Source organism: Megalobrama amblycephala, linkage group LG22 (genome assembly GCF_018812025.1).
Source record: "Megalobrama amblycephala isolate DHTTF-2021 linkage group LG22, ASM1881202v1, whole genome shotgun sequence".
NCBI lineage: Eukaryota > Metazoa > Chordata > Actinopteri > Cypriniformes > Xenocyprididae > Megalobrama > Megalobrama amblycephala.
This window is the reverse complement of record NC_063065.1, coordinates 6,795,207-6,809,191: the sequence shown is the minus strand read 5'-3', so window position 1 is coordinate 6,809,191 and position 13,985 is coordinate 6,795,207. Positions and strand designations below refer to the sequence as shown.

General features: G+C 35.9%; 1 protein-coding gene across 1 annotated transcript; it reads right to left on the bottom strand.

Moving 5' to 3' along the window:
• Positions 1-3,007: 3,007 nt before the first annotated feature.
• Positions 3,008-13,074, bottom strand: rmc1 (regulator of MON1-CCZ1). Its single transcript, XM_048175025.1, has 20 exons — positions 12,810-13,074; positions 12,183-12,259; positions 12,002-12,086; positions 11,848-11,904; positions 10,731-10,817; positions 10,489-10,629; positions 9,724-9,827; positions 9,522-9,611; positions 9,319-9,424; positions 9,097-9,205; positions 8,905-8,949; positions 8,759-8,812; positions 8,552-8,680; positions 8,280-8,386; positions 8,080-8,199; positions 7,918-7,995; positions 4,737-4,841; positions 4,540-4,608; positions 3,598-3,823; positions 3,008-3,446 (listed from the first exon to the last, which is right to left on the bottom strand). The coding sequence occupies exons 1-20, from the start codon at positions 12,906-12,908 to the stop codon at positions 3,367-3,369; spliced, it is 1,968 nt and encodes a 655-aa protein (XP_048030982.1). The 5' UTR covers positions 12,909-13,074; the 3' UTR covers positions 3,008-3,366.
• Positions 13,075-13,985: the final 911 nt, after the last annotated feature.

The following is a 13,985-nucleotide window of genomic DNA, read 5'->3' as shown; positions in this document are numbered from 1 at the left end:
CACAACACTATAAACTTTGATTCAAAGCTAAAAAGTTTTTTGAAAAGAAGCCAAAATGACAAAGATACAAGACTGTGTACTTAACAGCTTTAGTGAGGGAAAGAATTACAATGCCATGAAGCATTGCAAACAGCATAATCAAATTAAAAACTATGGAGAAATATAAAACTGTACAAATCTATATATATATATTAGGGGTGTTCTCGACTACGGATTTACATAGTCGAATCCGATTCGAATCAGATTGCCTGTATTCGACTGATAGTCGAATCATAAAGGAGGGGTGGTCCACTAGAGCACTAGAGAGTGCGCAGGTTCGCGCGCTGAACTGTGCACGAGATGGAGCGGGACACGGAAAATGAAGTAAGGCCTGGCTATAGTCTACCCGCGGCTTAAGACAATTTTTATTTTCTTTCACACACAGCACAGAGAAACATCTTTCTATAAACCGACCAAACTGCCTGTCAAGTGATAGACGAAACTGACAATGATTTTATATTTTTTAAACAAATGAAAGGCAATGTGGATAAACATTCACAGCCACGATGTACAGAACACTATCAAAGAAATAGAAGAAAATGAATAAAAACATTTTGGATCAATAAACTTTATAATATATATAGCCTATATTAATAACTGCAGAAAAGCCACACTGCAGACAGATATACATTTCATATGTCGGCAAATCAAATTACATCGGCTAAATTGTCTGTGCGAGCAAGCTTTAACTAATCTACAGCGCAACATTGATGCACCAAAAACCATAATAACCAAATATATAATTTTTTTTAATCAAACATTAATTTACAGAATTGAATTAGAACAGAATATACCGTTCTAATAAATGAAAATAGCCTAATTTAAAAAATGCAAAATGCCTGAAGTGCAGGGGAACATATATTCAAAACACAAGCCAGAAATAGTTAAATTAAATAACCCAGAGTGATCAATAAATAAATTAAAATTAAAGAAATTATTAAAATAACAAAATTATAGCTAGAATTGTCAACTTGTCGTTTTAACTGCAGAGACAATAAACGCTAAACTGGAGTCTTTTTAGCTAAACATTAACAGCATCCAAAAATCAAATTACATACGGCTGAAATAGTTTGAAATCACTTGTAGCTACCCTACCTGATTGAGAGACAAAAATCCAGTCTTTCACGCGATCTGCCTGTGTCCGTTTGAGTCTTTTCAAATAGCGCGCTAGTCAGCTCGTTGGCCGGCAGAAGCGCGCCGCAGTGTTTGTCGGTTGAGTTGTATAGGACATGAGCTGTTGGCACAACTTACATCATACGTTTTTTTGATCATCTTTTACCATTTCAAAGTGCATCCAATTGTACACTTTATCCCAGACACTGCTGAAGATTTAATCCCTGCCGTAAAGATGCTCATCTGCCGGTCACGGATCATGGAAGTGAAACTTAAATCGGTCACAGGTTGGATTTATTCACGCACATTAAAAATATTTATTAAAAGCTTCTTTCTTTTCACATTTTTATTTATAGTATTAACATAATAGGCTGTATATTTACCTATTGGGAAAGAACCGGTATGTCTATGTAAAATCAGATATTGAGCGCTCCCATATCTCTTCTCATAACACCTCTGCGACGATTCGACTGTGAGATAGGTAGTCGAATCAGGCTCCTCCTATCGAAGATTCGAATCGTCGACTATTCAGGGTCACCCTAATATATATATATATATATATATGATTTTAAGTTATGCATATATATACACAAATATTTAAGTATTTTGAGGTGGCTTGTTGCATCAAAGCGTTCTCCCCAAATGTTTGCTTAAAGAAGGCCACATGCTCCTCACAGTGCTCTCCTGAAACAGGAAGATGATGTCAGAGGAAGTCCAATCATGTGAATGAAGGGTATCTCTACACCCTGGTTTGTATGATTTTGATGTTTAGCCCATTTAATAAGAATAAATAAACTACACAGCACATCATCATTCATTCATCGAAATCACCTACCTTGGTTGAAACCAGGATTACCACGTAATCGCATATTCCTCTGCTCGAAGAAGCGGAAGATGGTGTAGAACAACAAGATGGTGTCGTTTGTTTGCCGTGCAGCGTCCAGAAACTTCCGAGCGGAGACGTATTTAAGTATTTTGAGAGTTTTCATTCGCAGTGCTTCATGGCGGTGGGCGGAGCTAAAGAGTTATTTTGGCGCGTTGCTTTTTTTCGACTCTGATTAGTTTTCCACAAGGAATTCTAATGTTAAATACAATTATTAAAATAAGCTGAAAAAAATGCTGGCTGATGGCTTTAAAGGTGCTAAAGAGGATCTTTTCGTCGACTGAGAAACCAAAGACTGTAGTGAGTTTTTGAAATGAGCGCATGCGTAAGAACAACCCCCCTCTTTCACAGCTCATTTCAAGGGAACGCCTCCGAAAACTCGTGCACGAGTATTGGAACACGAGTGTTTACCACCGGCATTCGCTGTGTCGTGTTAGTGGATTCATTATGTCGGACTCACCGCAGGTAACTCATAATCTGCAGTTGTTACTCCTGTCTCCTGACAAAAACATTGCATGCGGCGCCTGTGGAGTGTGGAAAATTACTGGAGCGCGCAGCCGCGCTCGTCTCTCACAAGGAACGTCACGGCAGTGATTGACAAGCCAGAGGGCCAATTGGCTGTTGTTTTTAAGGCCCTACCTCATGCACAGATGATGTAAATAAATATTATTCCTTTCAGTGCACCTAATAAATAAGTCTTTTATCAGTTAGTAAAGACAGTTTCAAGTAATATTGCAAAAATGTATAAAACAAAACATCCTCTTTAGCACCTTTAGCAGAAGCAAATACAACAGATTAACAATCTCATAGCTCTGTTTTTAAAGGTTGAAGTTATCGTTCAAAATTAGTTTCCCTATGGAGAACATGAAAAGAGTTTATCTTCATGTCAAAAATGTTGATCCTAAAACAAATCGATTTACTTGTTCCAATCCATCTGTAACTGAATCTCACAAAGCAAATGATAAGAAATAGTCACTATTAACATATTATTTATTATATATAAATGTAAAAGCTAGTCATTTCTTTTTAAAATATATACATAATCAAGCTTCACATACAGATCATTCAGTTGAGCACACTTACATTAGTGTGATTTTAGTAATTCTCCATTGAAACACCAATCTCTTACTGCTTTATCCTCCTAAACCCATCTGTACTTCATGGCAAACATGCATAGATGAGACAGTAAAGTGTCTCTTTTAAAGTCTCTTTTAACACTCGACTCACTCTAGTGTTTGTATGAGCTTCGTATGCTTGGTTTTCTTTTTGCTACTCAATGGAATACAGTTTCCTTCTGGTTAAACCATCGTTCCAGCTGTTACTATGGTCCTTCACGCGGTGGCTTGTTTCATCAAAGCGTTCTCCCCAAACGTTTGCTTAAAGAAGGCCACATGCTCCTCACAGTGCTCTCCTGAAACAGGAAGATGATGTCAGAGGAAGTCCAATCATGTGAATGAAGGGTATCTCTACACCCTGGTTTGTATGATTTTGATGTTTAGCCCATTTAATAAGAATAAATAAACTACACAGCACATCATCATTCATTCATCGAAATCACCTACCTTGGTTGAAACCAGGATTACCACGTAATCGCATATTCCTCTGCTCGAAGAAGCGGAAGATGGTGTAGAACAACATTGTGTCGTTTGTTTGCCGTGCAGCGTCCAGAAACTTCCGAGCGGAGACGTTGTCGTGGCCACCAACGCTTCGAATGAAGCGCAGAGCGCCTAAAACCTGCTGCTTTGACAGAAGAACTTCCACTATCTCATCATTTGCGGTGGACAGCCTCTGTGATACACACAAAAACACAAGTGGATCACTCTAAATCAACGGTGAAATGAAGCTTAATTCGCTGGAAAAATGGGCTTTCAATAAAACTTGCCTGCCTATACAGTAGAAAGGTGGAAAAAATGTAAATCAGTGCTACCTGATTAGAGAAAATTAGGGCATGTTGCCATCCAAGGCCACTCCTACCAGCCTGCTATAGACATGCTTACCAGAATGAAATACCACCTTGCTTTAGTAGGAAATACTTCTTAGCAAACTTTTAGCAGTGGCTAAAGACTGCAAAGAATCGTAAAAATGGAGAGAACACTGTGACGGAAATCTGGAAAACCTCCATGTTTGTAGTCTCCGTTTCAAACTGGATGACCATAAACAGTGTTTTAGGCCAAACGGAGGGGAGAAAACTGCAAGAAACTGCTGTTCCGTCAGTTAAGCCCGAAGCAAAAATGCCGTCGCCGGAGCAGTTGCCAGTGTACCATGTTTACCATAATGGTTTACAAAAGAGTAGACAAAGTACGATACAATTTTCAGTGATAAACCTACTCTTGCAATAACTGTTTTGTTAATAACCCTCTGTCAATCTGACTGTCTGTGGGCGAGGATACAAAAATGTGGAAGTACAATCCATAGTAACAATACAAAGTGGGTTGAAATTGACAAACTTACACTTCAAATCATTTAAACAGAACATGCATGGGAGTATAAAGCTGTTTTCGTACCTTGAGCATGTCCAGAGAAAGCTGGTGAGCAGGTGGATACGTGCTCTCCAGAGACAGCAGCAGACAGGCCTAGAAAAGAAAACGTGAGCCAGCAACATCAATAAGAAGTGATTAGTGAAGCAAAAAGACTTTGTAGACTTTTCCAAACAAGTGAAGTGTGTAATGTATGAATTTAAGACAGAACATAGAAGCCTCACCAGTGGTTTGGAGTCACTCAGGACGTGATACTGGAGAAACTGGTGCAGCATGTAGAAAAGGTTGTGCTGGACCAGAGTTTTGATGACTAGCTCATACAAATAGTGCTGGAAACCAAAGATAAAGAAAGAGTCACTGTATAGTACACATGGCGCACTAAAATCTTGGTAGGCAATTATGATTCTTTCCTAATAATGCAATTAATTAAGATTAAATTCAGCCAAAATTTGAGGCCCGCATCACAAATTGAACACATTCAGATTTCAAATTGACAAAATCAAACATATTCAACCCAACCAAATAAAAAGAAATCAAGCATTGTCATTTTGAACTCTAAGCCTTATACTATATTATTTTGAATTAAAAACAATATTAATGGTAAAAATATAATTGCTCACATGTAATGCATTAGGGAAAGTACAGTGCTATTATAGTATTTATTATTATTTTGTATTAGCTTTTATTTTTACATTTTCACTTTCAGTTTAAGTTTTAATTTTAATTTAATTTTAATCTTATGTGCTTTTGTCACTTTCAGTTTTTATTTAATTTCTATTTAGCTTTATTCTAAGTTTTAGTTTTTAGTCATTTTAGTACTTCAACTTAAACTTGTTTTATTTCAGTTAGTTTTTAGTTGCTACTTTTCTAATGTTCATGTAAGTTTTTAAAGTTTAAGTTTTTCATTTAATATTTATATTTTATTTTAGCTTTATTTTAATAAGTTTTATAAATTTTAGTCAAGTTTTAGTTTACAATAACAACACTGAACCGTAATTCCAAAACATATTTCTCAGTTTAAAGCTGCTGTAGGTAACTTTTGTAAAAAAATATTTTTTACATATTTGTTAAACCTGACATTATGTCCTGACAGTAGAATATGAGACAGATAATCTGTGAAAAAATCAAGCTCCTCTAGCTCCTCCCAGTGGTCCTATTGCCATTTGCAGAAATACACCGCTCCCGGTAAGAAACAACCAATCAGAGCCAGGAGGAGTGTCTTAGCAGTGTCAATCAATCAAGCTCGCGTGCGCGCTGATCACACTCCTCTCATGCACAGTGTACAGGCGTCAAATTCAAGATTACCGGTGTGCCGCAGCTTTCTTATGGCGAAATAAAACGATGTTATATGCAAAGGACCACCCTGAAATCTACAAGAAACCATGCCATACATAATTTGTCAGTCCTGTTTTGAAATTATCTTAGTTGTGTAGTTCTTAAAAAATTAAACAAATCAAGCAGGGATACTTACTTGTCAAGCAGAAATGTGGCTGACTCTGCATCGGTTTTTAATCCGTTCAGGACACGTAGCTCCCTCCACCTCGGAAAAGCCGCTCCGATATTTACCCTCGTTTTATTTCGGGCTCTATCTAATTCTTTCTTTTTGGCTTTTTTATCATCGTCATCTGTCTTTTTCCGTTTACCCGTCTTTATTTTATGAGCAGGTGCCACTCGAGGAATTGACAGTTTGGATTGTTTTTCCGCCATAAGCAAAGCTGCGGCACACCGGTAATCTTGAAGCCTGTATGCGCTGGCGCTGTGTATGGGAGGGGTGAGATCAGCGCGCACGCGAGCTTGATTGATTGACACTGCTAAGACACTCCTCCTGGCTCTGATTGGTTGTTTCTTACCGGGAGCGGTGTATTTCTGCAAATGGCAATAGGACCACTGGGAGGAGCCAGAGGAGCTTGATTTTTTCACAGATTATCTGTCTCATATTCTACTGTCAGGACATAATGTCAGGTTTAACAAATATGTAAAAAAATTTTTTTACAAAAGTTACCTACAGCAGCTTTAACTAACCCCTTTGATATAAAATATTTACTTGTATTACTTGTAAATACTTTAATATTTCAATAATTTAACAACACATTTTCATGTTCACAGTTCTCTAATGTTAGTTAATGGTCCCATGAATTAAAATAAAAAAATTAACAAATAAAATAAAAATTTCATGTTTGTTTTATCAAATGTTTTATTATAATTGTCTTTATTTAAAATTTTATTTATTTATTTATTAGAATTCTGCACACTTATGATTTAATTAATTATTAGCTTTTCATCAACTCATGAACCCCTGCAGCATTAAGGGTTTGTAAATTAAATTCGATCACCCTGTTTACTAGATCCTCATATATTTATAAAATTTCTCATAAACAAAGTTCACAGCCTTAAGCTATGCTCACTCATAATTGCACCGAAACCTAATTTGTTCCAATTGGGCTGAATCTGCAGTTGGTGAGAGACTCTAAATGTGAAGTTTCTTCTAAATGGCAGGTAACAAATGAACAACAACACTGCTTCCCGTAATAGGCGTACAGATTTTGTTCAAAGGCATAGTTTATGGAACGCCCTCAATATAAAAGATGTTGAAGGGTGAAGCGTAACGCTGGAGGCCACAGCAAAAATTATTATCATTTACTGAAGAAGCTCAAAGCAGAATGTGTCTAAGCAACTGAAACAAAACATCCAACAAACACCTGGGTCAGTTTAAGGTGAACCTGGGATACAATTTACAGTTATACCAGAGCTTATGAATGAAATGAATGGTTCAGACTTAACACACTGTATGAAACTATTATCTACAATTAATGTTTTGCAATGTATGAGAATTTATATGTATTATTTTACATGTTACTGATTTCTTTAATCATTTATATATTTTCTACTATATGCTCTGATATATTCTTTAATTGTTTCCAAATGTCTTTGGTGTCTCTTCTTGCTGTAAGATCGAGCGAGTGTATTTTTCATCAGAATTGATTACGTGATGTACCTTTGTATCAAAATATGTCTGTTTCCTCTCTGCAGACATGAGATGATGCAAGATTTGCAGAATTCTCTTTAAGGTCTTAAAGGTTTCAAAACAACACCCTAGCTGTATATTTTCATCTATCTTTGACATTTGATCAGTCATTCCATCCTAGCCGTTACACCAACACATCTGTTTGATCTTTTCTCAGACCAAAACAAATTTAAGAGGATGTAAGTTTCCTGCATATATATTCTTTCCTCTTATTTTGCTCTTTGCTTTCGGCTTTTGCTTCCTTCTCTCCTTTCATTCTTCAAATATCTTACTTCTTTTGGGTCCTTCTTTCTCTTTACTCTGATATACGATTTCTCAAATGCACAAAAGTTCAAAGTTAAAAAAGTGAGTTGTTAAAGACCTCGTTGTGTTGTTTATACCTGAACGGGGATTTGAAACTGGTTTAGTGACCGAATGTACTCCATGAGAACTGCGATGATGAACTTGTGCTTCACGCCCTGTTCAAAGAAGACAATTTATAGCATTAGAATAAGAAATATTAACACAATTGCATCCTGAAACGAAATACAATCCTCATTTACCTTCTTCTCGGTGAAGTCAGACAGCACGTGTGTGTACATGTCTGACTGGTCTATCACCGCCTGTGTCCGCACGGGCCTTTTGTAAGAAGTGTTGGAGCGACTGGGCCCTGATTCCATAGCCTGAGGAGAGAGAAAATTTTAATTTCTATGAATACCACAATCTCATATACATACAGTATAATAAAACAATCTGTACTGACCGCAGTGTACGCTTGCTCTGCATCCAGGTAGTCTTTGTACACTTGGTTGAGTTTATCAAACACTGTAGCCACCACAGAAAGGTTTCCTTTATCACCACCTATAAGCACTGAAGAACAAGACATTAATTTATTAAATATTAAGTATTTTTTGACCTTGGATGCATGTAAACCTATTATGAGACTCCAAAACCTTTAACCTTTAAAACAGCATAATAAGGTCAATTTATTAATTATTCTAAAGTATTTTTACTATAAAGTGATCTAATGCTTACTTTGCGAGCATACAGACAAGATGACCATTTTGCAGTCTCGCCTTCGCAACAGGAAGTCCATGAGTTTGCCTTTATCCTGCAGGAGATTCAGTGTGGGCTGGAGCTTCACCTGGAGGTACCACAGATATCCTGACGCACAGAGAACATATCATTACTCTCAATCACAACATAGATTTGATTTTATTTGTGCAATGTTTAGTAAAGTACCTTCACTAGCACTGATGATGATATCTGGTTGAAAAACACTCCAGGAAGATGAATCTTGAATGTTAAGGAAAAGTTTGAGAAGTTAAATATGGTACTATATATATATATATTTCAGTTTTCGGTTTACAGTTCATCCGCAAGGATACAAAGTTCACAGGGCACAGGGGCCTGACTTGGAGCGGCAGCAGGTCCTGTAAGGGTGTGAAAAGAAAAATCACGTTCTTTACACTTTCAGTGAACAAATCAAACAGGTAAAGCTTTGAATAGTGGTATAGCTATTCACTGAAAGTGGTGTCGCTTTCTAAATGAATTAAGTGTCTTGCTGAAACTCTCCTCACCTGTGAGAGGGATCTTGTAGGGGTTGATGGATCGTGCCGGAAGCACAGGCTGATGCACGTTTACATTAGTATCTAATTCCCTTAGTTTTATATCATAAATGAGTGAAGTCTGAAATGCAAAAAGACACAAGCATTACAAACAAGGTATAATAATGGGTGCCCTTGCATCATGCGGCACTTTAATATCATGTGATTAAAAGCTTGAGCACTCGTCAAACTCACCTGTGAGCTCTGATGGTGCACCACAACTAGATTATCCACCACGTTCAGGGCAAACTTGCCCGTGGTGTTCAATTTGAGCACATGAGTCTTCTTACAGGTGCCTTCTCTACAATTAAAACAAAAATGCTCAGCTCAAGTACAGATCTGAACATCGAAAAATAAGAATTTTATGGCCAGTAATATTGTTTAGTTCTAGATATTACCTAGGCAGATGATAGAGGACCACCTCTGCTCCAGGACTGTTAGTAGTTCTGGAGTGATGCTTCAGGTACATCACATACAGCTGATCATAACTACAGTTGAGAGAAAGAGCGTGACTACTAGGCATCACAGTTGCTTTTTCATGCATTATTGCCATTTATTTCAAAATCCAACATGTCATTTGTTATCATACACACGTCTTACATTGTAGCCACAGCAATGTCACGTTCAGAGAGACTCAGTTTGGCTGGTTTGGGCACGGCTGGCAACTCAATCTCAAACTTGGACATCTTTGACATGGTCGCAGTCTAAAGAAGATAATGTTCAGATTAGAGAAGCAAGTTTTGAGATAGAACAATCCAGTATCAGAAACTCAAAAGGGCCTTTCACACTATGGTTAAACCCAGGTTCCAGTCATTCCTCTAAATCCTGCTTTTAACACCGGGTAAAGGAACACTTCACACTTGTAATTTAGAAGCTGGGTTAGAACCACTTTTAACCCAGGGTTAAAAAACAATGCTCTGGAAAATGCGGTGTTAAAATATTACACTACATGCTTAGCACCAGACAACCAATAACTTGCCTCATATTCTCATGCTTGGAAACACTGCGTGTTGTATATATAAACAGTCTTTCAGCTTTTGAGGGGAAACATGTCAAATTGTGACACAAAACTCAACAATTAGAGTGAAAAAGAGACCGTTTTATTCTTATCTTTATAGATGAAAATGTAATTTAGTTCATTCATTTGAAACATGAAGCAAGATAACTGAGGATTTAGTTTACCTTGGGTTTAGAATGAATTTTAAGTGTAAGTCTCTAAAGTTACTGAGAAACCCTTAATACAGTTTACTTTGGGTACAACTGAAGTCAATCTGTTTTACTGTTGCCCTCTTGTGGTTCAAGTCTGCAGATGCAAAACTCATGCATGCTTGAAATTACCAATAAACAACAAAGCATTAAACTCACCTTGAAAGCAAACGGCTGCAGCACATTACCCTGTACGGTGGTGGAAAGAAGAAGAACGGCCGTTTCTGGGCAATACATGTACCAGTTCACATTGATGCTCTGGCTCTTTAGGAGTTTCAGGGTTCGTTTATCAGGCAGCACCTGAATAGAAGAAAAACAGGGATTCTGTATGACTTATTTTACTCATTTAATTAACAAACCCTTCAATTAATTTACTGATTTGATGTAAGGCGTCACCTCACCTGATAGAATTCTATTCCCTGGTCAGTGACAAATACAATCTCGTTCCAGTTGGTCCAACAAAACCCGAGAATACTGGCATTCTTTGTCTGAGGATAGTAAATGAAAACAGCAAAAAATACATACATTAACGTTCAAAATTTGTGGTTGGTTAGATTATATGTTTTTGAAAAAAGTATTTAATGCATCAAATATACAGTGAAAACAGCAATATTGTGAAATATTATTACACTTTAAAATAACTTCTCTTTTAATATTTTTTTTTAATGTATTTTTACTTATGTAATGCAAAGCTGAATTTTCAGCATCATTACTCCAGTCTTCAGTGTCACGTGATCCTTCAGAAATTATTCTAATATGCTGATTTGCTGCTTAAGAAACATTTATGATTATTATCAATGTTTGTGGAAACCATGATACTTTTTTAAGGATTCTTTGACGAATAGAAAGTTTAAAAGAACAGCGTTTATTTGAAACAGAAATCTTTTGTAACATTAAAAATGTCTTTACTATTGCTTTTGATCCATTTAAAATAAAAAAAACTACAAAAAAAAAGTTTTAAAATCAGCAACAACAAAAAAAACACACTTGACTTGAAGGGTGTTAAAGGGTTAATTCATCCAAAAGTGAAATTCCTGTCATTAATTGTCGTTCCAAACCCGCAAGACCTTTGTTCATCTTCGCAACACAAATTAAGATATTTTTGATGAAATCCGAGGTTTTTTTATTTGATCTCTCATAAAAAGCAATGAAATTACCACATTCAAGGTCCAGAAAAGTAGTAAAGACATCATTAAAATAGTCAACGTGACTACAGTGGTTCAACTTTAATGTTATGAGGCGACGAATACTTTTTGTGTGCAAAAACAAAACAAAAATAACGACTTTATTCAACAGTTTCTTCTCTACCCTGTCAGTCTCTTACGCAATTTACATTGAAGACACATTGCAGGGACAGAAATCTATCAGATTTCATCAAAAATATCTTAATTTGTGCTCCGAAGTTGAGTGAAGGTTTTGCAGGTTTGGAACGACATGAGGGTGAATACTTAATGACAGAAATTTCATTATTGGGCGAACTAACCCTTTAAGTCAATCTTTGTTAGTTAAGGGACATACCTTGCACTCATGGGAGAATTCCAAGTGTGGATAGTCCGGAATGAAGTTTGTGAAATCCTAAAAAAAAGGAGAGAAAGTAAGAAATTCTGTTAAAAGGAACCTGCACTAATAGCTGCATTTACTGCAACAACAACCACCAATGAATGATACTCACAACTGATTTTGTAGTGCGCTGTACAGCTAAGATTTTGTTCCCCAGTGAGAATTTGATACACTTCACCTCGCCTTTGTCATCCATTCTGTCAAACAAAATTAGATATTATAATAGTATATAACTGAACTTTACACCATGCAAATGAGAATATTGAAAAACTACGAACGTTTAGTTGACTTACCTGAAAGCCACTGAGCTCTTGTCATCTGGTCCTTTAACCACAACACCTGTGGCGCCACCAGACCGTACAGCAAACACCTTCATCGCATGAAACATGCACTATTATACTCAGAAAGCATAATTCATCATGACAGATGACTAACATACACTTACTATGTGATAATTTACCTTGATACCATTATGTTTTTTGGATATGTGCCATGGTAGTACCATTGATGCACATTGTAAATACCATTATACATGAATATATTAATCATTTAATACCAAAGTATATAGATAAAAAATATGGTATTATCAACTGGTGCCATGGTATAGCCAGAGTGCTTTTTGATATGATATAAACAGATGACAAGCCATAAACCGATTACTAAAACACATGGCAAAGTTATTGTCCACAATACAGTTACAGTGAAACAGTTAACATTCATCTAAATATTAATATATTCATAAAATAAGAAGGTTAATCCAGTTTAAAAGTGTGCACTGAACATGATGTACACTGCACAGTAAAACATATCGACACAGCACTCAAAATGCGCCAAACGTTGTCTAGGAAGACAGCTCACTAGATTTTGAGACAGCAATGTCATGTAATTATTAATCTACAAATGATTAAACGTGTTCTCACCTGTTTATTCGCCTCGTCAAAAAACACATTGTTGACGCTCGATGCGTTCTCAAACTGCACGGGATTTTCACTGAGCTCTAGATAATATTCGTCACTCATATCGCTTAATAAAGAGTCCTTTATTCCGCAGTGTTGTGTTTTGTTTTTACTTTAGCTAGTGTTCCCACTTCCGCGTCCGTCAAACGTGGGCAGTCATGTGATGCGCAAACGGTCATGTGACGTCATCTCAGGTCTTCGCATAAAAGCATATTATTGTGTACTATGAAAACAATGTTAACAGGTCTTGAATACATTGTTAACTTACTCATATTGCTTGCTCATATTTTATATACATAAACAAAAATGCTTAAATTCATCCCCAATATTTAAGGTATTTTTAGTTGAATTTGATTGTTTTATATCTTCTCTGAAACTGTTAAAAAAACAAAAAGTCATTAACATGCTTAAAATATTATGATTTTATTTTCGGATCCCCTGTTATTAATTAATGCCACACTTTGTATTGTCTTATGATATGCCTTGTTTGTAAATTGTTCTATTTTCATAAAAAAAAAAAACGCTATAAAAATATTTTAAAAATAAAAATATTTATATATTTTTATATATTTTTAAAAAATATAAAATATTTATATATTTTTATATATTTTTTATATTTTATAATATTTATATATATTATTTATATAAAAAAAAATAGTTTATTTCAAAGTTTGATGTATTTGTTTATGGCTGGTCAGAGTCGTAATCCTAGTTTGCCCCTCTGAAAGATTGGATTTTATCTTATACAGTACAAGTACAACCATATTTAGTATAGCCTATTTTTATAGGCATGTAATTACAATAATAATAATTATAATAAAAATGTCTTTAGGCCCTACATAGTTATCGACTTTGAAACCGGAATATAGGCATGGTCGCCCGAACAAACTGATGAATTTATTTGTAAAAAAAACAAAAAAAAAACAAAAACAAACAAAAAACCCGTCGATTTTGATTTCATCATGAGGTAAAACGTGAAATTCTGTTGCTCGAACATGATTTTGTCGTTCATAACGCCTCGCGCCGTGAGCGTTGCGTATTTAAGACATCGCGTCAAATTCAACGTCTCAACTTTTAAAAGATGCACCCTGCTCTTCGTTTCATGAATGTTCAGTCTGTGAAATCACACCGGCAATATAC

Coding starts and splice junctions, on each gene's coding strand:
- rmc1 (XM_048175025.1), bottom strand. CDS start 12,908: ATGAGTGACGAATATTATCTAGAGCTCAGTGAAAATCCCGTGCAGTTT. Junction 11,905..12,001: donor AGCGCACTACAAAATCAGTT/GTGAGTATCATT, acceptor CCTTTTTTTTAG/GATTTCACAAACTTCATTCC. Junction 9,206..9,318: donor TGCACCATCAGAGCTCACAG/GTGAGTTTGACG, acceptor TTTGCATTTCAG/ACTTCACTCATTTATGATAT.